General features: G+C 44.9%; 1 protein-coding gene across 1 annotated transcript in view; it reads left to right on the top strand.

The window, feature by feature from the left end:
- The window catches only part of MRPS6 (mitochondrial ribosomal protein S6), a 66,030-nt gene extending 55,488 nt beyond the window's left edge, over positions 1 to 10,542 (top strand). Inside the window, exon 3 of the mRNA XM_044919451.1 lies at positions 10,276 to 10,542. Within this exon, the coding sequence (XP_044775386.1) occupies positions 10,276 to 10,465 (190 nt within the window). The 3' untranslated portion in view covers positions 10,466 to 10,542. The remainder of the gene's footprint in view (positions 1 to 10,275) is intronic.
- The last annotated feature ends 6,488 nt before the right edge of the window (positions 10,543 to 17,030 follow it).

Below are 17,030 nucleotides of genomic sequence, written 5' to 3'. Positions count from 1 at the left end.
AATTCACTATCTCAGTGAAGCCTGAATCCAGCAAGGTTTAACTGAAACAGTCTAGAAACTGGCATTCAGATGGATCTGTTTCCGAGCCTGTGAAAGGCTTGAAGATGCTCCATGGTTTCAAATCCCTCCCATCCCCCACCCACCGGGAGCCACCGAGCACTTCAGTGGAAATTTCCACTTGTCTGCCAGGGGGAAGGGGAGGCTGTGAGTGTGTGACTGTGTCTGAGAGAAACAGAAACAAAGAATATAACTCAAATTCAGGCAAGTGCTTTTACAGTAAACTTGTGAAGAACAGGGTTAAGGCAAAAGTGAAATCAACAACAAATAACGACCTTGAAGTGTAGGAGCACCTTAGGAAGACACACATCTTCCCTCCATGGCCTGGGGGCAGGCAGGGGGTGGTGACAGCTTAGGCAGAAGGCGACTGGGTGACTAGGGGTAGGACTGCAGAGAGGAGGAGCGAAAGGCTAGTGGGAGCTGCTGGTTCCCTCGGCAGGCCAGTGCTGGGGAGGCAGCGTGGCTGGTGGCCTCGTTTTCCAGGGCCGGGCTGTCTGTCCTGGGGAAGCCATTCTCGGGGGGCTTCTCAGATCCCCGGGGGTTCAGTCACGGTAGTGGAGAGATTTGGAGTGTTGAGTGTCCTAAGTCGTCAGCTTGAATACCACATGGGCAGGTTCTACCTGTGAAATAGTTCCCTCTGCCTTTTGAACACTGGACTCTGCAGTGAGAGCTGCATTCGTGTATCGAAGCGCTGTTTGTATTTTCTCTCCTTGCCTGGTATCCGCCATCGCTCTGCTTCCGCCTTGGCAGAGCTGGTGCTGCATAAACGTTAGGTGGTCTTCGGTAGAAGAGAGGGAGGCTTGGGTAAAGCTGGTTTCTGCCCTGTAGATGAAGTGCGATTCTGTAATTAGAACCACACGTGGGTAACCACACCTTTAAATGTAAGCACTGCTGGGCTTTGTGTTTAAGGCAGGGGTGACGCTACACGACCACTTCACAGTGCCACTGAGCGGCACAGGGTTGAAGGGGCTGGGAATGTATGATCTAATTAGACTGCAGCTGGCTAAACTGGGTTTTCCAAAGTGATTTGTCCATTTACTGATTTAATGGTTGATTAGAGAATGGAAAACTGGAGAACTTTTTTTTTTCCTTTTTGAAAAGCCAGCTTTGAAATATGTCGAGGCACTTGCAATTGTAGTCATAATTCTCAACTATTCCAGCTTAAATTGTGAGGAAGGAGATAAGAAGGAGTCCACATGTGTTGTGACTTTGGTCTTGTTTTTGGTTCTGCCTGCCTTGGTTAGGGTAGAAGTGAAGATTGATATTTAATTGTGGTTATTGAATCCTCTCGATCCTCCCCTCTTAGGGCCAGACTAACGGTGGGGCAGAAGGCTCTCGGATTCCTCTGGAGACACTGAGACATTCCTCTTTTGCCCCCTTCCCTTGAACAGCTGCTCATCTGGATTTCAGAATGGCTTCTCTGTGGCAGCCTTCAGGATGTAAGGAGTTCAGATCAGGGGAGTTTGAGGTCATTTTTTTCAACCTGACTCCCACGTGTATAGATCTGTTATGGACCTGTGTGGTCACAGGAAAGGGATCCTTACAGGCATCAGGAGCTGCCCAACCCACTACTCGGAGTAGGCTGTTCGTAGCCCTCACTTTGTTCAGGTGCGAAAATGGAAAGGCAGGGCTGCACTCTGCACACTGTCATGTGGGTGTCATTCCTTGGGTCATCCTTCTGTAGTTAGAAAAGCCCAGCAGCTGGGAGTCGGATGTCCATTACTGTCATCTCCACAGTCTCCTGCAGGACCGGGGGACTTGTCTAAATAGTGGGAGCCTGGGTTTCTGCCAGCACAGTAGCCCTGTGACCACTCTCTCCATCTGGACTAAATGTTCTGGGAGGTCAAGGCCATATGTACCTCCTTTTTAGCCTCTCTTTGAGGTCTGCCCATAATAGATGTTCACTGACCAGTTAAGTTTGTTCACTTACCTGAAAAAAAAAAAAAAAAGTATATATATATATATATATACTGGCAGCAGCCAGGAATTGGTCATGGTCTTTTCTGTACGGGAAAGCCATAATGGACTATTGACCTGTGTGCTTGGGCTACTAAGGCGGGCGGAGATTGAGTTTGTCCTCGATTTCTGCTTGGTTCCCTCATGGTGGGGAGAGACCACTTAATGCCCTAGGAGGGAAGTGGGAGGGTAAGAGCTTCAGCTGTCAACCAGGAATGGTGAATACAGTAAGATCTACCCATCTCTGAAGCTACTTGCCCTCTTCTCTATTTTGGCAGTGTTTCATTTTGTGGAAATTTCCATGGTATAACAAGGAGCATGGGAGTAGAAGCAGTCTTTGCCCACACGAGCCCTAGGCACAGATCAGCAGGGTGATAAGCATGAAATGACTATCACAGCTGTAGTTGTGGGCACAAACCTGTTTGCATTTTGGCCATGCTCTTGTTTAGGTTTGGTTGCTAAAGGGAGTGTCATGAATGGTGGAGGGAAGGCACACTGGGTAAAAGGTAAAGGCTAGAAGCATTTTTATAGTAACAGGGATCTCCCAGAAGCCAAGTTACAGCCTAATCTTAGGACGTCCCGGGCTTTTTCTAGGTAGGACTTCTTCTTATCCTTGAGAAACCTCTAGAATGCTGGCTGCAGATACCAAGAGATGTGGTTGACAGAGTGGGGAACTGTGGGGTCTGGAGTCTGGAACCTGCCTTTTACTCTGTGACCTGGAGCAGTTCCCCAGTTCCCTCATAAGCAACACGAAGGGCTTGGACTGCACTGTCTTCATGGCCCTCCCCACCACTTACATTCTGTGATTCTGTAACCCATTGGTCCCAAAGCTATGTGTGGTTTATATCCTGGCGTCAAAAGACCTGCTTTGTTAGAATCCTGGCCGTGGTCACTTAGTAGCTGAGTGACCTTGAGCTATGACTTAATGGTTATAAAACTCAAAGGAGGCAATGTGTAGGAGGAGCACTTTAAAAACTCCTAGAACAGTAGTGTTGCTAGGAGAGGGCTCCTGGACCAAAACAACACGCAGCACCATTTCTCTTCTTCCACTTTCTGAATTGCCACATGGAGTGGAGCGTCCACTTCCTGTTCAGCTTCTTCCTCAGAAGCTGTTTAAAAGATGTGAAAGCACTTTGAAAACTAGAAAGTTCTATCTATATAAGACACTTTACTCTTAATTCCTGAAATAAGAGGTTTCTGCTAGTATCTGGCATCTAGCTTCCATCCTTGGGTATTCTTTTTACCCTTATCACAAAATGGTACCCAAAAACTTTGGGTGTCTTTCGTCGGATGATTTGGTGAGTGCCAGTGTGTGGACAGTGTTGTTTAGGAAGATTGCATGCGAGTTGATTTGTGTGCAGTTGGCAACTGAACACCCACTTTCTCTTAAAAACATGTTTAGACACCGAGGCTAGCCCACAAAAATGCCTCTGGTACAGTTGAATGGAAAACGGAACAATGGTTGCCGAACCCCAGATAGGCTATTGAATAACTTGAGTACTTGACTGCTAGGGCAGGCTTAACTGGAGAGCAGGAGACCCCTGTGGACTTTCTGGAGGGAGGGGCGTACTTGGAATACTTCCAGGACTGGCAGTGGTGATTGCGTGGGTTATCGAGCGCCCAGAGCATGTCAGGCCCGTGCTAAGCACGTTCCTGCATGTTACCCTATGTGTAATACATGGCATTTCACCAGCACACTGCCTCAGGCTTTAAGTGTAATAAAAGAGGAAGACTATTTTAGGGAAACTAGACAAAAGAGCAAGCGAAGAGGAAGGAGCTATAGAATCAAGTATGGTGGGAATGTTGGTAAACAGAGGGTGGAGGTCATAACTTGTCAGTGGTAGTTTGGAAGGACACTTTGATGAATACGGAATGAAAGAACAAATGAATAGAATGGGAAGAAAGCGATGCTGGGGCTATGCTGGGTGAGACAGTTCCTGCCCTGGCCACCAGGCGGCCATAGTTATTGCGGGCTGGGGGAGTTAGATAAAGGCCTGGGGATTGGCAGAGAGAAGGTAATTTAAGATTGATCACACTGAGTTTTTAGGCTCTATTGTAGAGCCTTACTCAGGGTAAGTAATCAATAATTAAATTTGAACAAATGAGCAGTTTTTAAGTTGGGTGATTGCAAACCTAGTCCCTTTTATATGAAGTAGAAATAAACAAATGGAATTGTGCCTTGGAAAATTTGGCCATTTGGTGTGTAATTTTCAGAGTAAGCCCAAATGGTAATCTCATCAGTGAGCAAATGTACAAATTACTTCCTCAAGAAGTTGGCCTGATGATGGGAGTTTACACCATTTTTTAAAAAGATTTTATTTATATATTAGAGAAAGGAGCAGGGGGAGGGGCAGAGGGAGAAGCAGACTCCCCGAAGAGCAGGGAACCCGACGTGGGGCTCGATTCTGGGATCCTGGGACCATGACCTGAGCCGAAGGCAGATGCTTAACCAACTGAGACATCCAGGCGCCCCTACACCATTTTTTAAAAAAGATTAATTTATTTATTTTAGAGAGAGTGTGAATGGGGAAGGGGCAGAAGGATGAGGGAGAGAGAGAATCCTCAAGTAGACTCCTCTGCTGAGTGCAGAGCCTGACACGGAGCTCGATCCCATGACCCTGAGATCATGACCTGAGCCAAAATCAAAGAGTTGGACACTTAACTGACCGAGCCACCAGGTGCCCCAGCTGGCACCATTTTTATTTTATTTCTTGGGAAACTCTGGGAGTCTTCATTATCTGTAATTGCTCCCCCATCACCATCACCCATATCAAATCATTCACCAAGTCCTGCCCATTCAAATGCTCTTTATGCACCATTATTAAATCAACAGCTTTATAGAGATACAGTTAACAACACAATAAACGGCACATGAAGCATACACTTTAATAAGGTTTGACACATGGATATATACCTGTGAAATCACTACAATCAAGATAATGAATAAATTGGTCACCCCACAATTTTCCTCCTGTGTCCTGTGATCATTCCCTCCACTTGTTCCCGTCTTTAACAACCAGTGGTCTGCTTTCTTTCCCTGTAGATTAGTCTATATTTTGTAGAATCTTAAATAAAATCAGACAGCATCTGCCCCTTTTTACACTAGTTTCTTTCAGTCAGCAAAAGTATTATAAGATTCATGTATATCAGTAGCTTATTCCTTTTTATGGCTGAGTAGTATGCTGTTGTATGGCCATACCACAGTTTATCAGTTTGCATGTTGATGGATATTTGTGTCATTTGCAGTTTTGGATTGTACGTGGAGCTGCTGTGAACATTCATAAACAAGTTGTTGTGAGGACTAATGCTTTAATTTTCTTGGATAAATACCTAGGAGTGGAATGGCTTGATCATAATGGCAAGTGTATGTTTAACTTTTAAGAAAATGCCAAAACAGTTGTATCATTTTGCATTTCCACTAGCAGTGTATGAGAATGCCAGTTCCTTGTGTCCTCACTAACACTTGGAATGCTCAGTCTTTTTGATTTTAGCCATTCTAGTTAAGGTATCTCCCTGTGGTTTTAATTTGCATTTCTCTAATGACTAATGGTATTAAGCATCTTTCTCAGGTGCTTCTTTGCCATAATACATCTTTGGTGAAATCCCTATTCAAATTTTATGCCCATTTTTTAAAAATTGGGTTTTTTTTTTTTTTAAATAAATTTTGAGAGTTTTATATATTCTAGAAACAAGTCCTTTATTGGACATGTGACTTGCAAATCCCAGTCTGTGGCTTGTCTTTTTATTATCTTAACAGTATCTTTCAGAGAACAGTGTTTAATTTTGATGAAGTCTAGTTTATCAAATTTTTGATTATGGATTTTGCTTTTAGTGCTGTCTAAAGTTTCTTTGCTTAACCCAAGGTCACAAAAGTTTTCTCCTGTGTTTTTTTCTAGTTTTCGAGCTTTGTGTTTTATTATTTAGATCTGTGTTCTGTTTTGAGTTAATTTTTGTATATGTATGGATCACAGTTCATTTTTTGCATGCAAGTATGGAATTGTTCAACACCATTTGTTGAAAAGACTGTCCTTTCTCTTTTGAATTGCCTTTGCACCTTTGTCAAAAATCAGTTGTGCATATATGTATGGATTTATTTCTGGACTCTATTCTATTGATCTGTTTGTGTATCTTTATACAAATACCATACTGCCTTGATTACCGTAACTTTGTAATGAGTCTTGAAATCAGGTAGTATTAATCCTTCAACTTTATTCTTGATATCCAAGTTGTTTTGGCTGTTGTAGGTCCTTTGAATTTTCCTGTGTAGCTTAGAATCAGTTCATCAATTTCTAACAAAAATGTCTTTTAGGATTTTGATTAGGATCCTTAGGAATTTATAGATCAATTTTAGAGAATTGACATCTAAATAAATTTGAATCTTCCTACCCATGAACAAGTTATATGTCCATTTATGCCGGTTTTCTTTAATTTCTTTTAGTAATGTTTTAGGGTTTTTAGTGTACAGGTCATTCACACCTTTTGTCAGATTTATCCTTAAGTATTTCATATTTAATTTCAAGGTGTGATTATTCATTGCTAGTATATAGAAATACAGTTGATTTTTGTAGACTGCAACCTTGCTAAACTCACATATTATTTCTAGTATCTTTTTTGTAAATTTCTTAGATTCTTCTATATATACAATCATTTCATCTGTAGATACAGACAACTTTACTACTTCCTTATCAATCTGGATGCCTTTTCTTTTTTTTCTTGCCTTAGTGCGCTGGCAAGAACCTCCAGTAAAATGTTGAATAGAAATGGTGAGAACAGACACCCTTGTTTATTCTTAGTCTCAGGGAAAAGCATTAAGACTTTGACCAGCTGGTATGATGTTAGTTACAGGTTTTGCAAAGATATCCTTTGTACGGTTGAAGAAGTTCCCTTGTAGCTGTACTTTGCTGAGAGTTTATCAGGAATTGGATATGGAATTTTGTTAAATGCTTTTTTTTTTCTGTTGGAATGATCATATGGTTTTTCTTTTCTTTTCTTTTCATTATCTTCAGTTAGCCAATATATAGTACATCATTAGTTTTTGATGTAGTGTTCAACGATTCATTAGTTGTGTATAACACCCAGTGCTCATCACAACATGTGCCCTCCTTAATACCCATATTATGGTTTTTCTTTTTAGTTTGGTAATATGGTGATTTACATTGATTGATTTCAAATGTTAAACCAGTCTTGCTTTCTTTGATAAACTCTACTTGACCATGATGTATTATTCTTTGCATATATTTTAGTAGTCAATTTGCTAAAACTTTTAGAATTTTTTTTTTCATTTATGTTTGTGAGAGATATTGATCAGTTTTTTCTTTTCTTGTAATGTCTTTGTCTGATTTTGGCATCAGGGTAATGCTGGCCTCATAGAACAAATTGGGAAGTGTTGTCCTATTTTCAGTACCAGTTTGTGTCAAAATTGGTGTTTTTCCTCAAACGTTTGGTAGAATTCACTGGTAAAGCCATTTGGGCCTTTGGTTTTCTTTTGGAAAGGTTTTTAATTACACATTTGATTTCTTTAATAGGTATAGGGTTAGCTATTTTTTGGAGGAAGTTTTGGTAGTTTATATTTTCCAAGGAATTTCATCTAAGTTGTCAAATTTATTGTAAAATTTGTTTATAATAGTCTTTTTCCATCCTTTTATTATCTGTAATATTTGTAGCCATTTTACCTCTCTCATTCCTGAATTTGTCTCTTACCCTTTTCTACTGATCAGTCTGACTAGAGGTGGATCAATTTTATTGGTCTCAGTGAACTAGTATTTGGTTTCATTGATGGTCTCTATTATTTTTCTGTTTTCTGCCTTAGAGATTTCTGCTCTGATCTTTATTCTCCCCCCCCCACCCCCGTCTTACTTTGTGTTTATAATTTGTTCTTTTTTTTTTTTTTTAAGATTTTTTTATTTATTTGACAGAGAGACAGCGAGAGAGGGAACACGAACAGGGGGAGTGGGAGAGGGAGAAGCAGGCTTCCTGCCGAGTAGGGAGCCCGATGTGGGGCTCCATCCCTGGACCCTGGGATCATGACCTGAGCCAAAGGCAGATGATCGAGCCACCTAGGCACCCTGTTCTTCTTTTTTCTAGGTTCTTAAGGTGGAAGTTTTGAGGCTTTTCCACTTTTCTTACATAGGTGTTTAGTGCTATAAATTTCCTGCTTTAGTGGCATTCCCCAAACTTTGATTTGTTGTTTTCATTTTCATTCAGTTCACATTCCGTTTTGATTTGTTCTTTGACCCATAAGGCTATTTAGATGTATGTTAGTTTCCACGTATTTGGGGATTTCCCCAAGTGTCTTCTGTGAGATTCGAATCCCTTTAGATTTGTTGAGTATCATTTTATGGCCCAGAATATGGTTGACTTTGGTAAATGTTCTGTTTGCAACTGTGAACAATGTGTATCCTGCTCTTTTTGTTTGGAGGGTTCTATAAATGTCAGATCCAGTTGGTTGATGGTGGTGCTCACTTTTTCTATATCCTTGCTGATTTTCTGTATACTAGTTTCATCAGTTACTGAGAGGAATATTAAAAGTCTCCAGCCATAATTGTGGATTTGTTTATTTCTCTTTTCAGTTCTGTTCGTTTTTACTTCCTGTATGATGAAGTTCTTTTGTCAGGTTACATGCACATTTAGGATTGTTGTGTCTTCTTGGTGAACTGATCGTTATATATTATCTTTTTTTATCCCTGGTAATTTCCTTTGATCTGCAATCTACTTTGATATTACTATAGCCACTTGAGCTTTCTTTTGATTAGTGTTTTTGCATGGTGTATGTTTCTCTGTCCTTTCACTTTTAATTTTTGTTTACTTGAATAACTTCCCCACGAGGCTCGGCTAAGGGTGAACGTTCACCTGGGAAGTTGTTTTATATGTTTTGAACTCTCTTTGTATGGAATTATACAAAATGTCGTCCCTTTTCTCTAACTCCCGTGTCGAATCTGTCCATTTTCAGTTTGGTCTCTTCTGCTTTCTGTGAGAATTTCACGTCTCATGCTAACACTCTTGCAGCCAGGTATTTACCGTGGGCCTGGTGTATGTTAGCCTCTGTTCAGGGTGCTGAGGGTAAGCAACAGAGTCCTGCTGAGGGTGGCTATGTAGTAGTGCGTGAGGTAGATGATAAGCAAATCGTACTCTGTCCATGGTGATGAGCGCTCTGGGAAGCAATGAAGCACTGAGTAAGGCCGATGGAGTAACGAGGTTGGGTGGGCAGGCAAGGAGGATGTTGCTTTAGTGTTGCTGTAGGAGATGTGATCAAAGAGGACCTCTGACAAAGTGACGTTTTGGGCGCAGACAGGATGGAAGTGAGGGGTGAGCTCTGTGGAACTCAGCGAAGAACATTTCCGGCAGAAGGAACAGTGAGCACAAAGACCCAGGATGGGAATATGCGTGGGGAGGAGAGTGTGGCTAGAACAAAGTAAGCGATGTCAGAGGTCATCTCAGCCAGCTGGAACATTGCAGAATTCTGAATTACTGCACTGAAAACTGGCCTTTCACAGCACTGTGGTTCAAACCCAACAGTACAAGGGAGGCTTATGCTTTTAGAATTGAGAGGGGGGCGCGGGCAGGGAGGAGGGCTGCTTCTTCCTTTGTAACGTCATCGGCTGAGCTGATGAAGTTGTTGATGTGGTAAGAAGAGTGGGCTGGCTGCGGTGCCCTTCTGGAGTAGTCTGCTGTGGGTGGAGGAATGTTCAGTTCTTTCCCATACCCCAGATTCCCATGATTTTCCTTCTGTTGTCAGTTCTCGAACATGCAGGATAGTCTTAGACAAGTCCCAGGCCTTTCAGAATCTTTTCCCTTGTTTGTGAAGTGTGGCCGTTTGTATGTACTCTGCCTCTCGGGTGCATTAAGTTACTTGTAAAATCCTTTAGAAAATTGGAAGACTTACCCAATAGATGTTTTCTCAAAAAATGGTTTGAGAAATTCAGCCTTTTTGAATAGTACATTCTGTTCCTTAGACCCATGATCTTACTGTACTTTATATACTTCGCACTGTATGTGACGTCACAATGCTTTTTGCTACCACAAAGTTTGTTAGGATTCAGATTTTCACAAGAGTGTAAGGGGACCGGCCATAGGGAAGGGGGAGGTTGGGCAAACACTTCTGTTTAGCTGGTCAGTTGGTAGTTCCTGTGTTGACAAAATGCGTGTGTGTTTTTTTGTGTAGCCGATCTTATCTGGAGAGGAGTAAAGTGAAAACATTGACCAAAATAGCGGAAGTGTTGTATTTCAGAATGCAGGAATTCACAAATTTTTATTTTATTGCAGGTATTTCTTGGTGGATTTTTATGCACCAGCCACCGCTGTTGAGAGCATAATGGAACATTTGTCTCGAGACATTGATGTTATTAGACCGAATGTTGTAAAACACCCTCTGACCCAGGAAGTAAAAGAGTGTGAGGGGATCGTCCCTGTCCCACTCGAAGAAAAACTATATTCCACGAAGAAGAGGAAGTGAGAAGATGTACCCAATTGTAGCTTTGTATTTAATTCTCTCACTTTTGAGTACCATGGATTAAAAATTTACAAACTTGACCCTTATATGAGTGTTATTATAGGTGCCATTTAATTTTTCTAAGGAGTTTCTAGCTCTTGAACTCCCTTGCTGTGAGAAGTTGGGGACTGGCTTGCTTAGAGCCACTTTGTAATCTGACATGCCAGCACATCATTCTTGATTTCCTTTCATTAATGTAATTTCTTTATCGATGAGGACTTTGCCCTACAACAACACTAACACCATTTTGCAGAGCAAAGCTTATAAAAACTGCCTCGGATTGCAAGCTAGTCATTCAGACTGTGTATAACCATGCAAAATAAAAATTTAAGACCACCGCATTATATGAGTAACTTTTGACCAGAATGGTAAATGTAATTTCAAAAAAAAAAAAAACTCGGGGAGGTGTTTTGTCTCTTCACCTACCCCAGCAGTGCGAACGGCCCGAGGCCCTGCAGCTTGCGGCCGCCCAGAACGCTAGCCGTGGGTGCCCAGGCCAAGTGCTGAGATGGGGGAGAATCCGGGGGGGACAGGGCAGGGATGCATCTCTCCCTCAACTACTGGGCTTTCTGCAAGAGCAATAACTTTTTCTTGTATCTCACAGTAAACCTGTCAGTGGGTGGGGGGTGTTCTGTGTAGAGGGACACGTATGTCCTGTGGCTTGAGCTGTGGCGTGCCGCTTCCTCTCATTCTCCTGCCCTCAGCACCTGCCTCCTCTCCTGTCCCTCTGCCCCAATGGGCCTCTTTGAGAAAGGAGCCACCTTTAAATTCTGCTCTTCCGGGGCACCTGGGTGGCTCAGTTGGTTAAGCGACTGCCTTCGGCTCAGGTCATGATCCTGGAGTCCCTGGATCGAGTCCCGCATCGGGCTCCCTGCTCGGCAGGGAGTCTGCTTCTCCCTCTGACCCTCCCCCCTCCCATGCTCTCTCTCTCTGTCTCATTCTCTCTCTCAAATAAATAAATAAAATCTTAAAAAAAAAAAAAAAAAATTCTGCTCTTCCTGCCTTCTCCCCCTACCCCGATGAGTTGGAAGCCAGTTGCCTTTGAAGTCGGGGTTGCCCAGAGAGCCACCTGGCCCCAGAGCCTGTGGCCAGTGGCATGCTGAGCTTTTAAATTGGAGACTTACAAGAAGGCACATCTCTTTTTTCTGTTTTTTATTAGATACTTACGGACCTACTTTTAAAAAACATGTCCTGGAAATAAAAAGACAGGTTTTGTTTTGAGGAACAAACAAGACAAGTTTTTGTTTTGGCTGGGGAGAGGTTGGTTTGGGGATGTTGTTATACTTTGGAGACTAGGAACCAACTAGTCTTTGCTTGAAATGGGTGTAATTAAAGTTACCATATTTAGCAAATAGAAATGCAGGGTGCCCAGTTAAATTGGAATTTCAGATAAACAATGAAGCATTTTTTTTTCCCATAAGTATCCTCCAAATATTACATGGAACGTACTTAGATGAAAAAATGATGTGGTGTTTATTTGAAATTCAAATGTACCTGGGTGTTCTGGATTTTATGTGGTAACCTTGGTATAATACCTAGCCAGAGACAGGGTCGGCTCTGCTCCCCAAAGCTTTAGGGAAGGGAAGCCAGCATCCTCCGGCATCCTGACTTTTCAACTGCATTGCACTGAGGCGAGTTCGAAGAGCATCGGGAGTTAATAGGAGAGACGCAGCCGGCGTGCTCCAGTTTCCCTCAAATTCATATTCCCTTGGCCTGCCAGAGAAGTGATCTAGAAACTGACTGAAATTTCATTCCTGGTAAGTTCAGATAATCTGTGAGCCTTGATGTACACTGCACTCTTAGAATCAGTAAGTGCTGCCAGCCTTAAAAAAAAGAAAAGTCCATGTGTGGCCTCTGCCCTGGGCTGAGGACCCAGCGTCTCTGGCAGCTGGATGGCTTCTGAGGCACGTAAGGAGGAGACTTTCTCCTGGAACAGTCACCACATCTCCTCGTGAGTCTCCTCAGAGCTGCTGAATCAGAAGAAATTGACAGGGATCCACCTTCCCGAAGGGGTGCTCTGCACGGGGTTTCCAGCAGTGGCCCAGAGACAGAGCTGCTATGCGCACATGGTTGGGGCAGGTACCAACTACTAAGTAGAACCTCTGGTTACGTTAATTTATACAGTCAGATCATGTTAAAGCAGGAAGGGGCTCTGCCTCTTATAAATGGTGACGAGCCTGAGACACAGATGAGCAAGACAGGTGCCCCAGGAACCAGCAGGAGCCCAGCTCCTAACCAACCCAGGGCTTCCTCCCTCTGTCATGCTGCCCATCTCTGAATTCTTGTTTGTTTTTAATTGACCTACGTAGTGTTTGGATACTTTTATACATTACAAATGTACAAAATGATCACTCTGATAGGTCTAGTTACTCACTGGTCACCATCCACGGTTATTACAGTGTTAGTGACTATATTCCATCTCTGCTGTACATTACATCCCAGTGACCGACTGACTTCATAACTGGAAGGTTGTACTTCTTAATCCCCTTCAACTGCCCATCCCACGCCCATCCTCCTCCTCTCCGACAACCACCAGTTTGGTCTCTGTTGATGAGTCTGTTTCTGTTTTGTTTTTTAGATTCCACATAGACGTGAAATCGCACAGTAACTATCTTTGTCTGAGTTACTTCACTTAGCCCAGTACCTTCTAGGTCCATCCGTGTCGTTGCAGATGGCAGGATATCATTCTTTTTTTCTTTTTCTTTTTTTTTTTTAAAGATTTTATTTGTTTGACAGAGACACAGCGAGAGAAGGAACACAAGCAGGGGGAGTGGGAGAGGGAGAAGCAGGCTTCCCGCGGAGCCGGGAGCCCGATGTGGGGCTCGATCCCAGGACCCTGGGATCATGACCTGAGCCGAAGGCAGACGCTTAACGACTGAGCCACCCAGGGGCCTCTCATTCTTAAGAGCCCAGACCGAGCTTCAACTTCCTCCAGAGGCAAAATACTATAAAAGTCTCTTTGAAGAGCAGTCGTTCAGTAAAGAGGGTCATTAAAAACTGTAGGCTGGAAATAAAAGGGATAAAGTGGAGGTTATCTGGGAAAATATGCTACTTCCTGCTTCATTAGGAATTTCCTGAAAGCGCAGGCTTGTGGCCAGGGCCTGGGAGAGCTCAGACTTCTCCTGGACAGTTGCGTGCACTTGCACTCAGGCGCTGCCCGAAGTAGGTTTTTCCCTTAAGTTTGCGAATGTGCAGTCTGCGTGCTGCATACGTTTTCTCGGGGACCTCGTTTAGTCCTTCCAGCAGCCTTGTGAGGAAGCATTGTGTCATCCCTGGTGTTCGGATGAGGAAACAGACTCAGAGTGATTTGACCTTGACCCCACAACTAGCAAATAACAGCTGGGATCTTGAACTGGGGACCTGGACGCCATGTGGTCTTTTCCCTTCAGTAAGCGTGAGCTTGTCCTTGTCCTCTCAGGTTAAACAAGGCCCCTGGATGTCTGGGGTGAATTCTTACCACTCAGCTAGTAGCAGTTGTCCTCATGGCCTGAGTGTGGTGCTGGCACATTCTTTTCCTGCACTTGCTGGTCCCTCGGAAGTCGACGGCCGTTCTTGAGCCTTTGAGGTCGTGCTAGTGTTCAGAATCCTGTGGCACAGTTTCAAGAGTGCTAGGAAGGAGGCTGGCTAAGTAGGGCAGCCACGCAGTGTGCCACTTGCCCTCCTCCGAAGCTCCAAAATGAAGCCACAGTCTCTTCCCTCTGAGCTGCTGCTGCTGCCTAGTGGACCCTCAGCCACTTCGGGGCCCCTGCCCCCCCTCGCAGAATACCTGGTGTTGGAGCAGGGCATGTGTGGAGGTCATTTCCAGACTGGTATTTGCTGTCAGAGCCAAGAGTGTCAGCTCCTGCCCCGGCTGGTGGTGGCCTGAGGCGCTGTTTGGTGATCTGCTCCTGCAGTGGGTGTCTCGGAGCAAGGTGCTGGAAGCAGAGCAGTCGACAAAGGCAGCCCCCGTCTCGTGGGCTAGTAGGGGAGAAGGCGGGAAAGTGTGTGTGTGGTGCCCAGGGAGGGGAGTCCTGCAGAGGAGGTGCAGGTGAGCTGAAGCCTGGAGGGTGCACCCGCCCTGCGCACGCAGCCGCCCTGACACCCTGAGCTGGAGAGCAGAGAGTGCAGGAGCCGAGAGGGCCCTGGCAAAGAATCCAGTGCGAACTGGGAGACAAGACCCACCAGGGATAAAGTTGGAGGGTCGGAGTCTGCGAAGCGCACCGAGCCGCAGAAGCACGGGAGGCCAGGTCCCAGGGTGAAGCAAGGATTCCAGAGCGTTCCCTTTGGGCTCCCTTCCTCGAAAAGATGCATCTTCCTTGGGTTTGTTACCTTGACTACTTGTGGCTCACTTTGGACAGGAGCGAGCTTCTGGAAGTACTTTGTTTCTCATATGGGGTGGGCTCAGGAGGGAGGTGGAGAGTGAGATGGAGGTTGTAGGCCCAAGAAGCCAGTCTCAGATGTGTTTCGGAAGCCGCTTCCGGAGACGTTGACAAGTCATGGAAGCATTCAGCAGGTGTCTGAATCAGGAGATGACTAAGTCCCGTACCGTGGAATGTCAGTAAGGTAGGACTGTGAGGCCCAGGTGATCCTCTTAGGTTTTTGCTGGAAGACCACATTTGTGTTGATTGAGGTGAAATATTTGATTGAAAGATTAGGAGGATTGAAAGTATGAGCTGGGCTTCCCTACTTCTAGTTGAGTCCAGAAGAGTCATTGTCTACCCCAACACAGCTGGGGGATACTTTCAGCAAGAGCTCGATATGAACGGTATTCCTTTGCTTTCCTTACAACTCTGTGAGTCGTATACCCATTCTGCAGATGGGGCTACCCAAGGCTTAGAGAAAATAAGTGACTTGTCCAAGGCTGCAACGGGAGGAGTTGGATTGGCGATTTGAAAGCCCACTTTTGGCTCACAGCATCCTTCCACAGGTCGGTGCCTACCATCCCTGCAGAGTAGGCCATTCTCCGAGGGGCTGCTTCCAAGCAACGTCCTGCCCTGGGCCCCCTTCCTACCCCACACCTGGGCCAAAGGATCCAGGCTTTATCATTATAAGAGGGGAGAGCGCAGATCTGGGACTTGGAAGTGTTTTTAATCTCAGGTCTTCAAAGAGAAGTCATGAGAACGACAGAATAAAAATGTTCGTGTACTCTGGAGACCAGGCCTCCTTTCTGCACATTTTTTCCTCTGCCCTGTAATTTCCCACAGAGCTTTTTTTTTTGTCCATACTCCAGGGGTATGTTTATAAAGCGCACACATGGCAGGTGAGGCCCTGGGCAGGATACAAAGATGAATGGGCAGTGACCCTGACCTCAGGGCCCTCATAGATAGGTGGAAATAATAATAATTCGGATTTAGACTAAATGCTGTGGAAACAGAGACCTGGATTCATTAGCACTTGGGACTGGGTGGGGGGTAGTTTTCCAGCAGAGAGAGTGTTTAAACAGGCATGGGAACCAGTGTGGGGCATGGGTGGTAGGTGATGGGAAGTGGCAAAACCACACGGGTGTGTGTTTTTGGAGCACCTGGGGGCCAGGCAGGTACGGTCGGGTGGTGGGCCCGGGCTTGGTGTATAGAGAGGTTGGGAATTCGGGGAGGGTCCAAGTCACTGTGTGCGGGTGAGGAGACATTCCATGGCTAAGGGCCTCTTAAACCGAAAGGATCATTTTGAAGAGCCAAGAATGAGTACTGTGGCACATTAGCTCACTGTAAAATGTGCATCCGAACGGACCAACCCTCTACCCTGCCCGCATATTTGTCAGAAAGAAATGATAGACATTCACTGTGGAGAAGTACAAGGGGGGGTTGAGGCGAGGTTTTCAGATGCCCACCAGCCGGTGGACAGTGCTTGCCCAGTGACCCCCGGCTGAACTGGGTGTGCTCCGAAATGCTGTGTGTGGGAGCATCTTGAAAGTAGAAATCCTGCTCGCCTTTTGTGGTCTGGGCTGTTGCCACTTTCCGTTGGGAGGGCTCAGGGAGAGAGAGATGTTTGCACCTGAGATTGATCTGGAATGCCACCTGCTAGTACCCGCCCTGTCTTCTGTCCCTGGGAACAGGCCAGGATCGTGTCGGTGGTGGGAAGTTTCCAGAGCAATCTGTGGGATCCCTGGTCACCTGGCAGGAAATGTAGTGTTATAAGCATAGAACTTTGGGTCAGAGACCTACCCAGTGGCCCTGCATTTCCACGCTCCAGCCACAGGATCTTGCACGCTTTCTTTTTTTCCTTTAGCCTCAGGCTTCAGTCCTTGAAGGGAAAATGTGACCAGTGAACCAGCTGGTCTTAAAGAGCCTTCCAAGTCTACAAGGCCCCGGTTCAGGTCCCTCTGCCTGGTTTGCTGAAGGGTTATTCCATCAGTGATTTGGGAACCTAGCAGGGATGTGGGGAAGGGTTAGAATACTTTCTCAGAGGCTTATTCTTTGCACACTTCTTTTCATCTTCTGATAAGCCTCTCTGTTGTTTCCGTGGCCTGCCAGTGGGTTCCGTGGGGCTGTTACCCTAAACAGAACAGGTGCCGTACCTAATCACCAGAAAACAGCAAAGAGAGCCCCGGAGG

This window comes from Neomonachus schauinslandi, chromosome 1 (genome assembly GCF_002201575.2).
Source record: "Neomonachus schauinslandi chromosome 1, ASM220157v2, whole genome shotgun sequence".
Lineage (NCBI taxonomy): Eukaryota > Metazoa > Chordata > Mammalia > Carnivora > Phocidae > Neomonachus > Neomonachus schauinslandi.
Note: the sequence above shows the minus strand (reverse complement) of the source record. Positions and strands in the feature narration are given on the sequence as shown.